At 33.5% G+C, this 20,122-nt stretch overlaps 1 protein-coding gene across 43 annotated transcripts in view; it reads left to right on the top strand.

The window, feature by feature from the left end:
• LOC129228697 (uncharacterized) overlaps positions 1 to 20,122 on the top strand; it is a 108,712-nt gene that overhangs the window by 14,218 nt on the left and 74,372 nt on the right. For 31 of the 43 annotated variants that reach the window (XM_054863444.1, XM_054863399.1, XM_054863384.1 and 28 more), the window contains exons 3-6: positions 755 to 778; positions 2,258 to 2,275; positions 4,393 to 4,410; positions 12,146 to 12,172. In XM_054863444.1, the coding sequence (XP_054719419.1) occupies positions 755 to 778; positions 2,258 to 2,275; positions 4,393 to 4,410; positions 12,146 to 12,172 (87 nt within the window). The remainder of the gene's footprint in view (positions 1 to 754; positions 779 to 2,257; positions 2,276 to 4,392; positions 4,411 to 12,145; positions 12,173 to 20,122) is intronic. The other 12 variants (XM_054863406.1, XM_054863420.1, XM_054863419.1 and 9 more) reach the window with 1 other exon arrangement.

Raw genomic sequence — 20,122 nt, forward strand, 5'->3', positions numbered from 1 at the left:
CCATTGTGTTTTAAATCTGCTGAAAAAAAGGTTATGATTCGAGTTCTATATTTCCAAACAAATTCCATCAGACGCAGTAAACTTTGTTCTTTCGAGTGGTATTAATATTTTAACACTAGAATTACGACGGTCTTCGTACACATAGAAATGCGGTGCTTTGACCCTCTGAGAAATTTTTCATATTTGTAAACATTTGTTAAAAATTTAAATTATGTGTGTAATTATTAAATACAGTTTATTTAAAGGATGCAGAAATTTTTAGGATATATAACGGAGTAATGGAAGAAACGAAAAAGTGTTCAACAATGAACGCCACCTACTGGAATTTAATGTTAATTCACTGGAGTTCGGGTTAAAATTTCATGTATCAAAATATCCTCAAACATGCAATTGCTTCGTTCAAATGTAGGAGCAATTTTCACCCGTCATACCTTGACGGGCGATTTTCTAGTGTTAACAATAATTGCGATCTTTTTATGCAAATATTCCGTTTCAAAAAAATCAGAGCGCACCCATTTTAGGTACTTAGGTTAATCATAAATCTATCAATGCAATTTTGTTGTCAAAAAAGTTGCACTCTAACTAAAAATTTGAAGTTATCGTTCAATATTGAAAAAAAAATGCGGCTCATGTACAGTAAGAAAGTGGCATTTGAAAAATCAATACAAATGTTGAAAACTTAAGAAATTTATTTATTTGTTCTCTAAACCATGACTTGACTTTTACTAAAATTCTTACTTTTGTTTCGTTTTAGGTGGAGGTGTAGGTTTAGGAGGCGGTAAGAAAACTTAAAGCTTGTACATAAAATTACAACATTTTTGTAGTGTTTTTATTACTGCTGACTAAACCGAGACTATAATTTTCTGTCAACTAAGTGGAAAAGCATTCAAATAACTAGAAAACAAATAGTACAATTTGATATAATTATGTCAGTGCTTTTTGCGTAAAATTGAGTAAAATCAAAGTACTTCGTTTGCGAGTAGCAGCAAAAAGTAGGCTTATTGTATGACCACCAATAAGATGTTAAGGCGAACATCCGGTTTAGGAGCAAAAATGGATCAATCAATTACATTGCAGGGATTCCAGTTTGTGGAATTCAAGACATAAATAGATACAAATAACAAAACACGAGGTTCAAGATCTCTACTATTTTCCTTTTCCCCCTGCTTTAGACACATTTAAATGGAATAGTCTTAGCAGTTAGTCTTAAAGCCACGCTGTAATTTTACAAGCCGATACGTGGCGCGACACAGTATATGGAACCATTGTAATTGATCTCGGTCAAGTATTGAAAGTTTGATATTTTGCTGGTTGTTTGAAAACTTTACTACTTTTAAAAAATAAAAAAAAGCATCTATGTGATAAACAAAAAAGCAATATTGCGATCGGATTATGGCAGATTAACTTTCTGTGGTACTGATTTCCTTCGCCAAATTTTGTTTAAAAGCTGATATTTGTAAAATTAGTAGTAGGGTAACGGCACCAGTAACAGACAAGGGTCCAGTAACAGAGAGTCGTAAGTTTGAATTTAACTAATACGAATTTTAGGCATGTAAAACTGGTGTTGCTGCGACCCATGAATACGGTGCAACCATCTAGTGTTATCAGAGTGAATTTTATGAGCCAGTTGGTATTTACAAGGCAGTGGTGGAAGATTATGAACAGCTACCACGAGGTCTGCCGGTGTTCATGCTCATTTGAATTTAATAAGGCTTTCGATTTAAAAAAAGGACTTTTGCACATTTTGAAGAGAAAAAGGGAATTATGTCCATTACTCGTATCATCAGAATTGTCGGTGTCTGTTACTGAGGGGTTGAACCTTTTTTCGGAATTGTTGAGATAAAAATCGAATTAAGTAACTCAGAGGATCCAGAAGCTGTCAAACGTTAGATGAGATGTAGTTGCATGAGAGAAAAATGGTTTTAAAACTCTAAATACGTTAAAAGGCTCAGAAAGTTATGTTAAACTGAGAGCTAATTCTTAAGCATGTATGTTACTGGTGCCGTTACCCTATTTTGTTTTGACACATCGATGCTTCGGAGTGTAACTAGAAAAGGAAAATTCAAACAGAAAAAAAAGCTTAGAGTTTTTCATGTAAATTTAGCATTGCATCACAATAAGAGCAACGTGGTCAATATCATTTCTTAGTAAGGAAACAAAACTAAAAAACTATAACATCCATCAAACACAAAAAGTTTTATTTATTTGTTTGAATCACCTCAAGCTCTGCTCTCATATGCATTTTTGTTTCTTTCAGGAGCTGGAAAGGGTAGCGGTAAAAAAAAAAATAAAAATATAAAATTCCTAATTTTTTTTGATTAAGTGATATGATCATTACTTACTTAAAATTAAATGTCTAAGGTTTCGTGAACAAAGTGGTCACAAGCAAGTAATGAAATCTATGTATATTGTGTAATATTTGCGTAGATTTAAAAATCCAGAAAAACAACCTATTTGTTGAGCAACAGCAGCCAAAAAGTTTCCGTGGGTTGCAAAGTCTCCTCTTGAAGCTTTAAAAGTTGATTCTCTAGGAGACAGATAGTCCAATAATTTACCAATAGTCGTCTTTTTTTAGAACCACACAAAAATGTAGCAATCGATTGAATAGTTCACTTGTATTTAGAAGCATCAGCAAATGTCTTCTCATGTTCCGAATATGCTTCTCCCTAATAAAGCAAAATCTCGCAAAATTGCAGGTTAAGAAAATATATAATATTCTTGTAGCCTCTATAATGAGAGCCTTGCAACTTAACTACTGTTACCTTGTAAAAACTTTTTGGAACTAACACAAACGAACGTAACCCCCACAACTGCTGCTCAGACTGCCGTTTCTGGTCATAGAACAAGTCATCAACTCTTACACAACTAGATCTGACATTCTCCGTAGACGTCGTTTGTATGTTAAAAATGTACATAAGTACGCCATAATATGAAGCACCGACAGTGGCGTATCTAGCATGGGTGACACCCGGGATGGTAATTTGTGGTATCACCTTCCACCTACAAAAGCAAAAAAAAAAAGATTATAATATTCTATGTAAACATGAAAATCATAGAATTTTTAGAAAGAACTACGTTTGTGTTTTGCGAAATTTTGAGTGCTATAATGACAAACACATAACAGACAAATGAAAACTATGAACGGTAAAGGAGCTGGTAAATAAAAATTACAAAGCACCTAAAATTTTTTTAAAAATAATTTAGCGATTTGATTATTATTGTCTCATAATTGGGCATATATTTAAAACAAATTGGCAGAAGTTTAAAATATTTTGCAAACAAGTAAAAAGTGTTGATATCTTTATCGTACATTCTTTGTTGAATTCTGATAACAAATTTCGAGGCAAAAGACGCATAAGACCCTATTCCTGGGGAAAAATCGAAAGTATTCCACTTCGGCTTGTCGTCATATTTCCTCCCTCAATCTGTATTAGCATAGATATTCCGCAACGAGAGACGGAATGGTAGGAGAGACAAGAGCACTTTATGAACTTTAGATATAAAAGTTATTGTGTGTAACTATCTATCTATCTATAATTTTATATAAAAGCTGATATTTGTAAAATTAATAGTAGGGTAACGGCACCAGTAACAGACAAGGGTCTAGTAATGGACATTCGTATGTTTGGATTTAACTAAAACGAATTTTAGGCGGCTAAAACTGATGCTGCTGCGACCCATGAATACGGTATAACCATCTAGTGTTGTCAGAGTGAATTTTATGAGCCAGTTGGTATTTACAAGGCAGTGGTGGAAGATTATGAACAGCTACCACGAGGTCTGCCGGTGTTCATGCTCATTTGAATTTAATAAGGTTTTCGATTTAAAAAAAGAACTTTTGCACATTTTGAAGAGAAAAGGGGAATTATGTCCATTACTCATCCTTTCCTCATCCTATACGTTACTTAGTATCATCAGAATGGTCGGTGTCTGTTACTGGGGGGTTGAACATTTTTTCGAAATTGAGCAGATAAAAATTGAATTAACTAACTCAGAGGATCCAGAAGCAGGCAAACGTTAGATGAGATGTAGTTGCATGAGAAAGAAATGGTTTTAAAACTCTAAATACGTTAAAAGGCTCAGAAAGTTTTGTTAAACTGAGAGCTATGTCTTAAGCATGTCTGTTACTGGTGCCGTTACCCTATTTTGTTTTGACACATCGTCGCTTCAGAGTGTAATTAGAGTAGGAATATTTAAAGCAGAAAAAATGCTGAGAGTTTTTTTATGTAAAATTTAGCATTGCGTCACAATAAGAGCAACGTGGTCATTATCATTTCTTAGTAAGAAAACAAAACTAAAAAACCATAACAACCTTCAAACACAAAATAAGTTTTATTTATTTCTTTAAATCACCACAAGCTCTGCTCTCATATACATTTTTGTTTCTTTCAGGTGCCGGACAGGGTGCCGGTAAGAAAAATCAAATATAAAATTTCAAAAATTTTTGTTTAAATTCTGTGATTATTAATTACTTAAAATTTAATGTTTAAGCTTTCGTGAACAAAGTAGTCACAAGCAAGTAATGAAATATATGTGTATTGTGTAATATTTGCGTAGATTTAAAAATCCAGAAAAACAACTTATTTGTTGAGCAATAGCAGCCAAAAGGTTTCCGTGGGTTGCAAAGTCTCCTCTTGAGTTTTAAAAGCTGATACTGTAAGGGACATATAGTCCAATAGTTTACAAATAGTCGTCTTTTTTTGAACCACACAAAAATGTAGCAATCGATGGAATAGTTCACTTGTGAATATGGGCCCGTCGATAGCTCCATAGTTCAATTAATTACTCTTACTCAAAAAAATACAACACGTCTCATAGTGGACTGTACTCTCACTTTATTGAAACTCAACTCGTCTTATATAACACATGCACTTTCACTCCAGTGCTGGCAACAGCAGCGCCACTCTCTATAATACGCATTGGCGTAGGCGTTTCACTCAACATACCGCCCGCCTTGATAAATTTTAAAAAAATTATCAATAAACAGTCCAATATTCACCATTCACAAATACTTAATTACACTCTATAACACATATACTCAATATACTCTACGCTCTATATGCTCTCAATTATTCACAATTAACCTTTCGCAATTCACCTTTTGAAGGTTCCACTTTGAGTTTTCACTAACACAACTTTTATTTTGCCATCTTTACCAATTCTACCTAGAGGTCATGTAGTAATTGGCAAATTTTCCTCCACAATAATAACTAAGTCTCCGATCTTAACATTATTTTTATCAAATCTCCATTTACTTCGTTGCTGCAACTCATTTAAGTAGTTACGGTGCCATCGCTTCCAATTGATTGTACAATTTTCGTCACCTTTTTCCACTTATCAAATTGATTTTCTCTTAAATTAGTCAAATCAGGCTCTACCACTGAGGTAATAGGCCTTCCAATTAGAAAATGCGACGGCGTTAAAACATTTAAGTCCTCTATATCTGTAGATAAAGGAACCAGTGGCCTAGAGTTCAAAATTCCTTCAATCTGGAAAAGTACCGTGAGGAATTCTTCATAGGTTAATTTTAAATTACCCACAACTCCTTTTAAGTAGTACTTGAGAGACTACTTTACTCCAGCCTCCCATATGCCTCCGCCATTCGGAGCTCTATGTGGAAGAAATTTCCAATTTATTCCTTCATTTAAAAGGTATCTAGCAAGAGTTTCACTGGGATTTTTCACCATATCGTTCAAACGCTTTAACTCTCTATTTGCGCCAACGAAATTTGTACCGTTATCTGAAAATATTTTCTGGGGCTTACCTCTTCTGGATACAAATTGTTTAAGCGTAGCAATGAATGTGTTTGAAGATAAGTCTGTAACCTTATCTAAATGCACTGCTCGTGTCGAAAAACAAATAAATAAGCACACGTAAATTTTATTATAAGTACCTTTTCTCTGTCCTTTGTATTTTATGTAGAAATGCCCACAAAAATCAACTCCACAGATATTTAATGGGTTTTGAGTTACCCGTTCTTCTGGTAAGTCTCCCATTAATTGCTGAACGACTTTTGGGTTTGCTTTAAAACATACAACATAATTATGTACAATTTTTCTACACATATTTCTACCATTAAGTATCCAAAATTGTTGCCTTCTTTGATGTAGTAAGGCTTGAGGCACAGCATGTAAATATTTTTGATGGAAATGCTCTACAATCAAATGTGTTAATTTATGTTTCGTAGGCAACAAAATTGGGTACTTTTTATCATAGCTTAAATTGCTATTTCGAAGCCAGCCTCCTACTCTCAAAATTCCTTTCTTATTCTAAATGGATTTAAACTCTTCAATCGGCTGTTATGGGGAATCATCTTACCATTTTGCAAGTTATTTATTTCTTCTCTAAAATACTCCCACTGTACCTGTCTTTCCAAAAAGTTTTTTGCACGTTTCAGATCCTCTATATCTAAAGGGCCGCTTTTCTGCTGTCCTTTACTATTTTGCAGAAATCTGTAAATAAAACTAAGAACTCTAACAATTTTAGAATATTTGTTACTGATATTTAACAATTCATCTAAGAAGGAATTAGAAATTATGGTTAAGTTAACCAAATTAAAGTCATTCGATTTCAGTTCAGACACATAATTATCTTGTATCACTGCTTCTGGAACAGGTCTATTTGAATACTCGACCTTTAGTTCGCTTTGGTATAATTCCTTATTCTGGATATCATCGCAATTACCAGGGAAGTTCACTTCGCGCTCTTTCAGAAAAGTGGGTCCAAGCCACCGCAAGTCTCACGACTGAAGTTTGGCAGGATCTATTCCTCTTGATAAGACATCTGCCGGGTTTTGTGACGATTTTGTGTGAAACCACTGGTTTATCTCGGTAAACTCTTGGATGATTACCACTCGATTGGCCACAAATATCTTCAAATCTCGGGGTTCTTTTCTCATCCACTCTAGCACTATAGTAGAATCACTCCAATAGAAGACTGATGAAATGTCCATTTTTAATGCTAATTTTACTTTATGAATTAATTTAGCAAGTAGGACGGCAATGCACAATTCCAAACGAGGTATGGTTACCTACTTGATCGGCGACATACGATATTTACTAGTGACGAGCTTCACCTTTACTTCTCCATCTGGACTGACAGACATGGCATAGATTGCAGCCCCATATGCTTTTTCGGAAGCAGAATCCATGAAGCTCAATTACTTCAGCACCTTGAACCACTATACACCGTTCAATGCTGATGTCACTCACAGTTATTAAGGATCGCAGTAACTCTTGCCGCACACACGCTTCCTTTGAGGGAAGTCTTTCACTCCAATCAATTTTGAGCAACCACAATTGCTGCATGAAAATTTTTGCTTTAGTGAGAACTGGACCAAGTAAGCCAAGCGGATCGAAAAGTCTGGAAATCACTGATAAAACCGACCTCTTAGTAGGATAAGCATTTTGCTCTACTTCTACCTTGAAGGTAAAACAGTCCGTTTTAGCTTTCCAAGCAACACATAAAGTCTTAATTTTATCCATCGATGAAAACTCGAATTCTTTCTCCGTGGTGAGAATAAGCTCAGAATTGTTCCCACACCATTTGTGAAGACTCATGCCAGCACACTTCAAAATTCCTATGAACTGCTGCTGCAATTCTTTGGTTTCAGACAATGTCTGTCCACCAGTCAGAACATCGTCAACATAAAAATCGTTGCAAAGCACTGATGCCGCTAATGGAAAGTTTTTTCCTTCATCATCTGAAAGTTGCTTCAGTGTCCTCGTGGCTAAAAATGGTGCACTGGTAGTTCCGTAAGTGACAGTTGGACAGCTCAAAAGTTTTATTGCTATCAGTCACACTATCCTTCCACACGATTCTCTGAACGCACCTTTGACTTGGATCAATCAATATTTTTCGGTACATTTTTTGAATCTCAGCTGCGAAGGCGAAAATATGCTTTCTAAATCTAAGCATTATTGCAAACAGATCGTCTTGTATAATTCCACCATTAAGTTGCAAGTCATTAAAGGAAATGCCATTCGTAATTTTACTTGAAGCGTTAAACACTACGCTTAATTTAGTGGAGCTTTTCTGTGGATTATACACACCACGATGAGGCATATAATAGGATACTTCCGGATGTTCCTCAAATGTCACCTTTGTAATGCTTCCCAACCTTTCATATTCCCTTATAAATTCCCTATATAAGGTTAGGTACACATTATCTCTGGACAATCTGGCTCACAGCGAATTTAACCTCTTTATAGCTATTTCCCTTGATTCACCCAAACTTTTAGGATCCTGACTCAAAGGGATTTTAACTACAAATTTCCCAGTCTTATCTCTATAATGTGTTTTCTGAAAATGTTCTTCCGCAATTTTAGCCTCCTCGGTTTTATTTATAATTCATGACCTCGACACTCTCTAGTTCCCAAAATTTTCTCATTGTAAAATTAAGATCATCCTCAATAATAACTCCGCAATAAACTCTTGAATCTCTCGCCTCAGTTATTGACCCACTAGTCACGTAGTCAAACACTGTATTTTGGAAAAAGAGTTCAGAATTAGGAGAATAAATCTGCCCCGGTCTCAACAATTGATAAAATAAATCTACTAAAGGAAGACAATCAACTCTTTGAGGAATCATGAAATTATCAGCTAACTCAATATAATTTGGAATTTGACCCTCAACTTCTAGATATTTAAATGGGGTTAAATCTGTTATTTTATCAACAAGTAGCATATTTATTCCCTTTTTGAAACTCCCATCTTTGTTCTGAATGTCTGCGTTAAAGGAACTACGCACCGTCATTGAAGCATTATTTAAACATGATACCAATACATCAGCTTTTTCTCGCTTTAAATTTAATCTTTTGGCACATTGCTTAGTCATCAGCGAGGACATAGAACCAGAATCTAATAATACACGTACTGATTGCAAAATATCGTTAGAATCTCTAATGAAGCATATGGCTGTGCTTAAAAGAACGGTTTTACTTTGCCTGTTATTTATGACACTTGTAACAGAAAAGGAACTTACATTTGAATCGGTAATTCCAGGGTGGGAAAAAGGGATTAGCTTCTGCTCTAATTGATGACCTTGTATTTTGATCCTCTGTTGCATTTGAGTATATAGCCAGAACCGTTATTTATGTCTATATTTTTTTCAACGGAGGAATTAATTTCTCTAGTATAATGAATTAAATTATGATGAGGTCTTTTGCAAAAACAGTTTCTTGCGCTGCATTTCTTAACATTACAGGAAGGCGAAAAACATTTGAAACACAATTTGTACTTTTTCACGGTTTCAACCCTATCTTTAACAGAAAGTTTTCTGAAATTAGGACACGTGGCAAGGAAATGATTATCCGAATTACAAATAACACATTTTGATTTATTTACATCGGACACAAATACTCTTACATTTTTGGGACTACGCCTATCAAAATTATTTTACCACACTCAATTTGATTTTGAAAACGCACCTTGCTTATTTTTATTCCCAGTTTGTGAAGCTATATACAAGTCTAGCTTACGTCCTAACTGTTGTGGCTTAAACCAGGTTTCACCTTGTTTTATATTGACATGACTCATTATATCCTGATTAAGAGCATTGCAAATTTGATGAGATATCATTAATTCACATAAATCTTTAAATTCAGAAACATTTCTCAATTTACAATAATATTCAAAATTTGAACTCACTCGAAACGCAAACTGCACGTAATTTTATGAAGGCAATTTTTGTGATTTGCGGAACTGATTCAAACACTCTTGGGGCGTTGGTTGAAATTCCTTCAGTACCAAATTCTTATTTTTCTCATAATTACACAGATCTTCCTCTTGAAAATAAACCATTAAATTACAAATCTTTTCCCCTAATATATTTAGCAAAATTTCTGCTTTTAAATCCTCTGGCACAATTTTAGTTTTAAAAGCTTTTTCAATTGATTAAAAGAAAAGATTAAAGGAATCCATTTTCGTTAGTACAGGAATCGTTAAGGTTATCACACTTTTAATTAAGCTCTCTAAATCACAATGCGTCGACTCCTGCTTAAGCTCTACTGATTATGAGGATTCTCGTTTCGTAATCTCTCAAGTTCTAACTCTTTCTCAAGACGAGTAATAGCTATTTTCTCTAACTCTAATTTTTGCTCGATTGCCAATTTTTCCCTTTCCGCATTTGCAATTTTATTGTTTTTATCCTCCAAAATATTTGAAACAATATTTTGCACAAACTCAAAATCATCTTTATAGTAGTCACTTTCCTCAATCAAATTCTTTATATCAACTACATTATTCGCGCCTGCAAGAATAGTTAAACTCAATTCTTCAGCTAACAATATTAGCTCATCTTTTTTTAGCCCTTTGATTGACATTTTAAAATTTAATTGAGAATTTAGTCACTCACCCAATAAATTGCAAATCCGAACTTCAAGTTAACTCACACAGGGAACATGAAGTAAGAGGAAGGGACACACTTAGGAGGCACAATTCACTCACACATTAGCTCATAAATTCAGAAATCTCATTTATTGAGCCGATTTGTCTCCGGTGGAGGCGGACCATGACTGGGGGCCCGTCGATAGCTCCATAGTTCAATTAGTTACTCTTACACAAAAAAATACAACACATCTCATAGTGGACTGTACTTATTGAAACTCAACTCCTCTCATATAACACATGCACTCTCACTCCAGTGCTGGCAAAAGCAGCGCCACTCTTTATAATACGCATTGGCGTAGGCGTTTCACTCCACAACTTGTATTTAGAAGCATCAGGAAATGTCTTCTTATGTTCCGAATATGCTCCTCCGTATAAAGCAAAATCTCGCAAAATGGCAGGTTACGAAAAGATATAATATTCTTGTAGACTCTATAGTGAGAGCCTTGCAACTTAATTACTGTTGCCTTGTAAAAACATTTTGAAACTAACACAAACATACGTAAACCCCACAACTGCAGCTCAGACTGCCGTTTCTGGTCATAGAACAAGTCATCAACTCTTACACAATTAGATCCGACATTCTCCGTAGACGTCGTTTGTATGTTAAAAATGTACATAAGTATGCCATAATAGGAAGCACAACCAGTGGCGTATCTAGCATGGGTGACACCCGGGGTGGTAATTTGTGGTATCACCTCCCCCCCCCTACAAAAGCAAAAAAAAAAAAAAAGTTATAACATTCTATGTAAACATGAAATTCATAGAATTTTTAGAAAGAACTACGTTTATGTTTTGCGAAATTTTGAGTGCTATAATGACAAACACATAACAAACAAATGTAAACTATGAACGCTTCTATATATCTTGCCCTAGACGCATATGTGCATGGCCGTCGCAAGTTAAAGTAAAGGCCGTAAAAGTAAGAGTTGTGTGAAATTGATGGCCCCTTAATTATTTTAAACGTTTCTTAAATACAGGGAAAGATAATGAAGTTCAGTTTTTAGTATAATTGGAAGTCACTACTTAGTCTAAATACTGTCAATATGAACCTAATCCTGAGTATAGTATTCACTTCATGACGTGCGGTGGGAATAAGGGGGTCGGGGATTTCCCCCCAGAAAATTTTGCAAATTTGTAGTCTTAAAAATTCATTTTAGCATCATAACTTGCTATTTCACTTTGGGACTAATCTTAAAAAAAAAAACGTCCCATGCGTAACGCTAAGTATTTTATTTTTTCCAGCTAACCAAAGCCTCCAAAAAATAATGCTGTTGGGGAATAATACAATCTTTAATATATTATCAAAGCATAACAGTTAATCCCATATTTAAATAATAGTTACTTGAATAAAATGGGGTGTTACACCCCCGACGGGTGACTCGCTGGGCGGACCGTCCGCCTCGACCCCTCCCCTAGTGACGCCACTGACACCGGTATATTGGGTGACTTCACTCGACCCTTCTTCCAACGATACGTTAAATCTGATATTTGCGAAATAAACTGCATTTTATTGTAATGTTTCAGTGACACAAACTGAAACTAAGGCTGGAAAGTTTGCAGAAGATGAAAGGCTGTAATTAAAAAAAATTAGACATGGCGGTTCCGTCAGAATGCCAGGCAAAAGGATTTTGTGATATAATGCGTATTAAAAATGCTGCATTCAAACACTGATACAGTCAGTGAAAAAAAATTGAAATTTATTAGCTTGAATCACGATTTGATTTTTGCTCCAATGCATAATTTTATTTCATTTCAGGTGCTGGCGGACCTGGTAAAGGAGCTGGTAAGTAAAAATTACAAAGCACCTAAAAGTTTTTTTTAAAAATAATTTAGCGATTTGATTAATATTGTCTCATAATCTTACTACTATCATATATGCGAAAGTTTGTCTGTATGGATGTTTGTTAATCTTTCACGCAAAAAACTACTGAACGGATTTTGATGAAACTTTACAATAATATAGCTTATGCACCAGAATAACACATAGGGTAGTTTTCCTCCCGCTTTGGGGGGCAAAACCCCCTTAGGAGAGCAATAAAACACAATTTCCGAATAAATTCTCTAATATAGGGATGAAAAAATACTTGCACATATTTACATTATATGTCCATCGAAAGCTCTGATTTTTCTGCTGATGATGGCACCTGTTTGAAATTTCTAAGTAGAATAAAAAACGAGTTATGAGCTTTTTAGTTCCATGTTCGAAGGCTTTCCTCAACTCAATACAGTATTTAGTGTATCATCTCAATTCCCTGTCGATAGCGACAATTGTTGTATTGTTGACTATCTTTGCTTTTCGTGACTGTTCAAGGCTTTTCTCAAGTCAAATCTTGAAGTAAGATTTTTACACAAGATTAGCAAATACATGGATTTGGCTGATTATTTTTAATTTTAATACCTTTGAGGCAATTGATGCATTTTTTTAAATATTTATTTATGTTGACTGGGTATTTAATCGGTCAGCAGGAATCTAGCCAAACTTTTTTTGTGGAATCATTTCAATAGCTGAGACATTTGGAAATTTTTTCAACTGTTGCTGTTTTTGAAGCTAAAGGCTACTCAATACTGTTTCTCGGTTTTCACCATGTAACCAAATATCGCCATTTCTTTAATATTTCTTTAATTTTATTAACACGTAAAATAATTCGCCAACTAAATTAAGCTAATCCATAAACAGCACAAAAACTTCGATTAATTTATCTTTAAATTCAAACAATTGCCAAATTTTTGCTACTAATTGGAAATATTTCGGGTAGCATCATTTATAATCACCAGAAGTATCTCAGTATTTCGTGACACTAACTCTTCGATGAAAATTAGTAACACACGGTTTTACAAAGTAGGGAGGGGGAGCCTCATTTAAGGTATCCTAATACGATTAATGCAAATTTAATAACATTTTAACACGCAGTAAGGGATTACGGGCGGCTACATTTTTTAAAAGTTTGTACTTCAATAGCAATATAGAGAAGCTTTTAGACTATGTTCGAAAAAAAAAAAAAGATAAATCTTTTTAAACAAGAGAAGTTTAATTTCGTATTTTAAAAATTCCTCAAATTTGTATATGCTTAAGTATCGTTTTTTAGCCTACTTTCCCAGTAAAAGTCAGAAAAAGAAGAAAAAAGCATGAAAGAAGGCTTAATGCATCTTAAAAATATCGCGAAAAACAAAAAAAAAAAAAAAAAAGTCAAAAATAAATAAAATCTACTTATATAAAAATGGATGTATGTTTGTGGGTATGTGTGTATGTTCCTTATACAAATCCACAGTTTTCGTCGGATTTCTTCCAAATTTGGCACAAAGGTAAATTGTTGCTCAGGAATTCATATAGGCAGGTTTTTGGAAATTTAAAAAGACCCAAAGAGGTCTAATATCATATTTTGAGTCATAAAATTGCTCTTTTCTGCACGAACGAATTTTTGTATAGTTATAAATTTAGTCAAAATGAAAAGCCCGTAAAAAACTACCCTAGATGAAGTTTCTTCAAAGATTAGCTTTAATCGTTAAATTTGTGAACCTTGGTTCAAAGCAAATGCAAACGGTTATCAACATGTAACCACCGGGAGCTATTTTAAATGCAATCAACCCAAAACATATCCGGAACGATAGCTGTCAATACCGTTTAGTGATGAGCGTTAAAGCATGTTTGGCGTGAAAGTCGTAGATATAAGAAATGATGCGGTACATCGTTTCTTAAACTGTGACCTACGAAGCCAAGGGGTTCATTGATGCTACTCATGGTTCTACTTAATTTGAATGCTACTGTTAAATTATAATTTTTAAACATTGTGTAAGTATAAAATACACAACAGTAAGGGTTGTGTGTAATTTTTGATCAGGGTTTTTCCCGTTGATGAGAAAATACAAACATGAGTAAGGTAATAATATTGCATTAAATATTGACGTACAATCTTCGACTGCTTCAGCATTAGACTGCTTTTATTTAAACCACATCTATTTCATCCTTACAACAGGAATTTAATTTAATGTTCTATGATCCTTATGAAATCAATTTGCAATATATAAATTTTCTTTATACTATTCCTTGATTTACGCCGAATCTTTAAGTAATTCGGTTCAACTATATCCGATTTAATAGAAGTCGCTCCAGGCTGTCAAAGAACAGGGGTGAAAGTACTAATATATATATATATATATATATATATATATATATATATATATATATATATATATATATATATATATATATATATATATATATATATATATATATATATATATATATCTATATATCTATATATATATATATATATATATATAAATGGATGTATGTTTGTGTGTGTGTGTGTTTATCTTCCTTATACAAATCTACAATTTTAGTCGGATTTCTTTCAAATTTGGCACAGAGTTAAATTGTTGCTCAGGAATTCATATAGGCTGGTTTTTGGAATTTAAAAAAGATCCAAAGAGGTTCAAGTTCATATTTTTAATTATAAAATTGCTCTTTTCGACACGAACGAATTATCGTTTAGTTGTGAATTTGGTCTGAATGAAAAGCCTGTAAAAATGAACGAAATGGAGTTTCATCAAAGTTTAACTGTAGTCGTTAAATTTGTGAACCTTGGTTCAAAGCAAATGAAAATGGTTAGCAACATATAACCACCAGGGGATATTTTAAATGCAATCAACACAAAAAAGTATCCTCAACAATGGTTGTTAATGTCGATTAGCGACAAGCGTACAGCATGTTTGGCAAGAAAGCCGAACGAAAAAGAAATGCTGGCTTTCAGTAGTTCTTTAATTGTACTCTGCTAAGACAGAGGGATGCATTGAAATCACCGTCAGTTCTTCTTCAATTTGCTCGTGCATTTCGCTAATAAGTTTTCATGTAATAATACCGTAACTATAAATGAAATTTTGATGTGTATTTTCTACATACACAGCACAGAAAATACCAAATTGAGATAGGTATTAAAAATGCATTCATTATCGAAGTACAATCTTCAACAATTTTAGCATTAGAATACTAAACTTACATTAGAACGACATCCTTGCAAAGGGAAATTTAAGTTAATATTTTATTATCCTTAAACAAATCAATATGTATACGTTATTTATACCATTCCATGATTTACCTAATTCGGTTCACCTAAGTTTCACAGAAATCGCTCCAGGTTATCAAAGATCAGGGGAAAAAATACTAATATAGCTAATGGTTTGCAAAATAATCATTTTTGTGCATAGTAGCGTAGATTGAATTTATTTTTCAAGGGGGACTGGGATAGTCCATGGGGTTCATTACATATACATAAACTACCATACTAGGATTGCTAATGTATGGTAAAATAAAAGGCTGAGCACCTTTAGACCCGAAACCACACGGAAATTTAATACGGCGGAATTCATAGTTTTAGAAGGGTAAAAGTTTAAAGTTTGAAAAAATACGAAGAAATATTAATTTAAATTTAAAATTTAAACAAATTTCTTAATCGTTTAAAATTTTATATTACTTTAACGCTCGAAGCAATAGTACACCTGATGGAGCATCTTTGCTGACTAGCATTAATTTTAAACCAGTTAGTGGGTATGAGGCAACTTTTGGCACGAAGCGATTGCTACTGAAATGGGCATGATGAAATATTACGCCACATAATAAAGTTTTTTCTTTTTAGTCTTCATCGTGAAATTAGTTGAGCAAAGCTCCATTTCCAATCACAAAACTCTCAGTTCGACAACTTTTATTGCAAACAATCGAAGAATATTAGTGTTTGCAACTACCACTAATTAATTCAACCGTCGTTGAAAAAATGTTGTAAGATAAAAACGAATACGTATCAGTGCTATAGAAGCAACTCTGATCACAGTGGAGGGATGAGGTGAAACAATTTGTATCTCACGTATAACCACTAATCACAATACATCATTCTTTAAGCTTCAAGAAAATTAAAATCTCCAGTGAATTCGGTATCACGATCAATAAGTCAGAAGGGCAGGCGATTAAGTACTTTAAATGCACACGTGAAATTTACCTATTTCCTATATAAATAGCTTTATGTTTCATGCTTTAAGGTTGGGTTCACTCAAAAATGTATTTCATTTTGCTGCTGGAAGGGGACCTAAGAATTGTATTTAGGAGCAAGATTTGTGTCATATTTACAAATTGGAAAATTTTGAATAATTTAACTTTTTAGTATTTGGATTACGTTTCTAAACGTGGAAATACATTTCCTTCGTTTTTAAGCTGCGGATATGGAGAACAAATGTGCAACAAGCTTTTGTAAAACATAAACAAAATTTCTTTCTTTTAATTTCTTGGCCTGAAAATAATTTAAAAAGAAAAAAAAAAAAATGACGCGGATAGTGACCAAAATGTGCACGCCTATTTCTTTTTCTATAAGGCAGTTCAATTGACAGGTTTTATATAGTTCGTTCCATAAGTTCGCGTTCACCTTCTCCATTTTTAATACTTTATGTAACTTAAAATAATAACTGTAACTATATCTATGGCAACTATTATTCAGTGGAACCATTGCTACCCCTCATGACGACTGTGCCTCTGTAAATTAAAATTTCGACATTCTCAAAGGAATACTTTAGAGCAGCAAACTTAAATATGTGCTCTTACTACCTGCATCAGTTTGAGTTATCATGTACAACATTTACGGCAAGTGTGAGGTTTTAAAAATTTGAAATAAATTTTAATCTAGACAAATTTTGAATCGTTGCAAGACACCAATATTAATGTCTAACTGTCATTTTTACCTACGAAAATAGAAATTTGACATAAATATAAAATATAAAATGTAGTTGACGTACGTCTTTTTATGCAACTTACACTTATCTAATTTTAGCCTAGAGTGGTGTGAATGCAATTTTTTACTCTCATTTAGATATAGTTCATCCATTTAATTATCTAAATGATATGTTGAATTGAAAAGCACCCGGGCAACGCCGGGTAGTAAGCTAGTAATTAAATAAATATTGAAAAATTAAAAATTGGAAAGTAGGGTATTGAGGTGGGAGAAAATGTCGGTCGGTCTGTCTGTCTGTCCCCCCCCCCCTAATAACTTTTGAATGAATAGTCCGATTCGAAAAAACTTTTTTTTGTTCAAGAAATCTCGGCGAGGACACCTCATTCCCATATTTTACTTTTTGATTTGAACTATTTTTTGTTCAATTTTGAACAGTTCAAAAAAACTTAACATTAGCGCCTACGGGGAAATTCAAGGCAATTCCGAACTGTGGGGCGAATTTGATTCAAACAAACTTTGTAGGAAAAAGCTTTTGATGAAAAACTTGTATATAAAATATCTTTTGGATTTGAACAATTTTCCGTTCAATTTTGAACAGTTCAAATCCCTTAACATTAGCGCCTACGGGGAAACTGAAAGTCAATGTAGATTCCGTACTTGAAGGTTGATTTACTTCAAACAAATTTTGTTGGAAATAGCTCTTGACGCCAAACTTCGACTCCGAGAATTTAGGGGCACTTGACTCCGACTCCGACTCCTGTGCAAGACAATTAATCGGACCTCGACTCCCCGACTTCGACTCTTACTTCGTATCTTTGGCAAAAATTTATACACGGAGGACAAATGACTGACTCCGATTCTTAGATATTTGACTCTGACTCCTGTACCCCAAAATGAGTTTGACTCCGACTCCGCAGCTATGGTTTTGACTGTAAAATAATTATTGTTGATTAGACTTGTTTTTATTTTTATGCTAAAGTTTTAATTTAGGTATTCAGTTTTCGGCGAATGAACTCGAAATCATTTATGTTTCTACATAAGATATGCGCAGACGATTTTTTTTAATCTTTTTGACAATGAAAATTATTTCTTGTTTTATTTATTTATTAGTTGATATTTTATTGTTTTTATTTATTTTGGTAAGTGCTTTAATTCATTTAAAAAATTGTTTTTGGCAACAGGGGAAAAATAAACGGTTTTTTATATGATGTATTTATTTTAATGAGGAGCTTATTAATTTTAACTATTTTTTTTTTTTCGTTTTGAAAGCTGTTAAAGATATTTTTAACGGAAAAAAGTGTATTAGCTGCTTTGTTTAAAAGTTGCTGCTATTTTTTTTTTTTTTTAGATGAGTGAGGAATATTTTATTCCAAGAAATCAGCTTATATTACTTGAAATATGTTTGAAAACATTTGCGATTTTAGCTATTTTTGAGAACATTGATCAGGTACTAGAAAGTAGTATGGGTATACGGGAAAGTAGGCTCGTCTAGTTCTAGACAGAACTTCTTGTTCGTTTCTAAAATAGTACTATTTTGTTCTTCATACTTATTGCCATTTTATTTTTATGTGTGAGGAAGAAGCTCTATTTTTTGTTACGTCAAAGCGGTGTGTTTTCAGTTATTTCAGTTACAGCAGAGAACGAATAAAAGTAGCAATTGTTTCTCATAATTATTACAGACCCAGGCAACGCTGGGCATTTTTTCTGCATACAATTATCTGCTAACTAAATAAATTTATGAAATAGAGGCCGCTCCCCCTACTCCCAGTTATCGTCGAACAAAGATTTATTTTTCGACAGGAACGGCCAAATACATGCAAACATTTTCTTTATAGCATCTTCTGTTTGGAATTAAAAATCATATCTTATGAATATACAAACATTTTACTCAGTTTTATAAACTTGGCAAGGCTCTGGTGAATATATGGTACTGTGGTCCCTTGGCGATTAATAATGGATTTGGATTTATTATTTTACATTTTAACGCTGCTTTTAATTGCAAAAATATATAATGAAACTAAACAAAATGACATTTTAAAAACTTATTTGATAGGAAGAGTTATGATAACGTGTTCGGGACGCGTGTTTAAAAATTTTGGCGCTACAGAAATTACAAAAGTTGCATTAAAATGTAAAAATTCTGCCAAATTAATTTTCGTAAAAAGATCATTAAGTACTATGAGGTATTAAAGTAAAATTAATACGCCAAATGAGTGAAACAACGCTCTTAAATAACATTAAAACTACTATTAAAATGTAAATTAATCCACCAAATTCATTTCTTATTTCCCGTTTTACCAGGCGACCACGTTAGTGCATTGGCGAATCATTTAAAATTTTTATGAAACTTTTCATTTTCTTTTTTTTTCGTGCGTATTTTTAAGGGTTAATGATGCTAATTAGGATTTTGTGGAATTAATGTCCCTATTTTAATGACGACAATGGAGTATATTGTTCTTTCTTTCTTTTATTTTGTTTTTGTTTTATTTTTTTGTTTTTTATCCTATCGGGCCTGTACTGATGAAGATTTTTGGAAATAATCTTGACGGAAATCATCAGAGGGAAATGTTATTTGAAAACGCTGATAGAGACCATTCTAATAGAGACTTTTGGGTATTTTTCTCTTTGCGAAATGAGAAGTTTTTTGTACTATTGTCCTCATTTAAATGGGATCTTAAAAAAAAAAAAAAAACTGTTGTCCTTACTTTGATTTTAATGGTATTTTCACTCTGAACTTTTTGGTTTTGTGATCGGGACCGTTTACGTTATTTAGAAACCGTTGATTTCCTTCTAATGGGGATTTTAAAGGTTTGATGTTCTCACTGTAAGAGGACATTATTAGAATCAGGATTTGTAGTGATTGTTGACCGTATTTTGGGACGATATCTCCGGTAAGAAGCTATACATTATACAATAATTTAGATAGCCGGTAAAGCGCTGGAAATTATTTGACGGAGATCAGGATTATACGGAAACTGTTTCACTTTACTTAAGAATAGTTGCCCTTACTCGAATTGGAT

The sequence above is a fragment of the Uloborus diversus genome, chromosome 1 (assembly GCF_026930045.1).
Source record: "Uloborus diversus isolate 005 chromosome 1, Udiv.v.3.1, whole genome shotgun sequence".
In the NCBI taxonomy this organism is placed as follows: Eukaryota; Metazoa; Arthropoda; class Arachnida; order Araneae; family Uloboridae; genus Uloborus; species Uloborus diversus.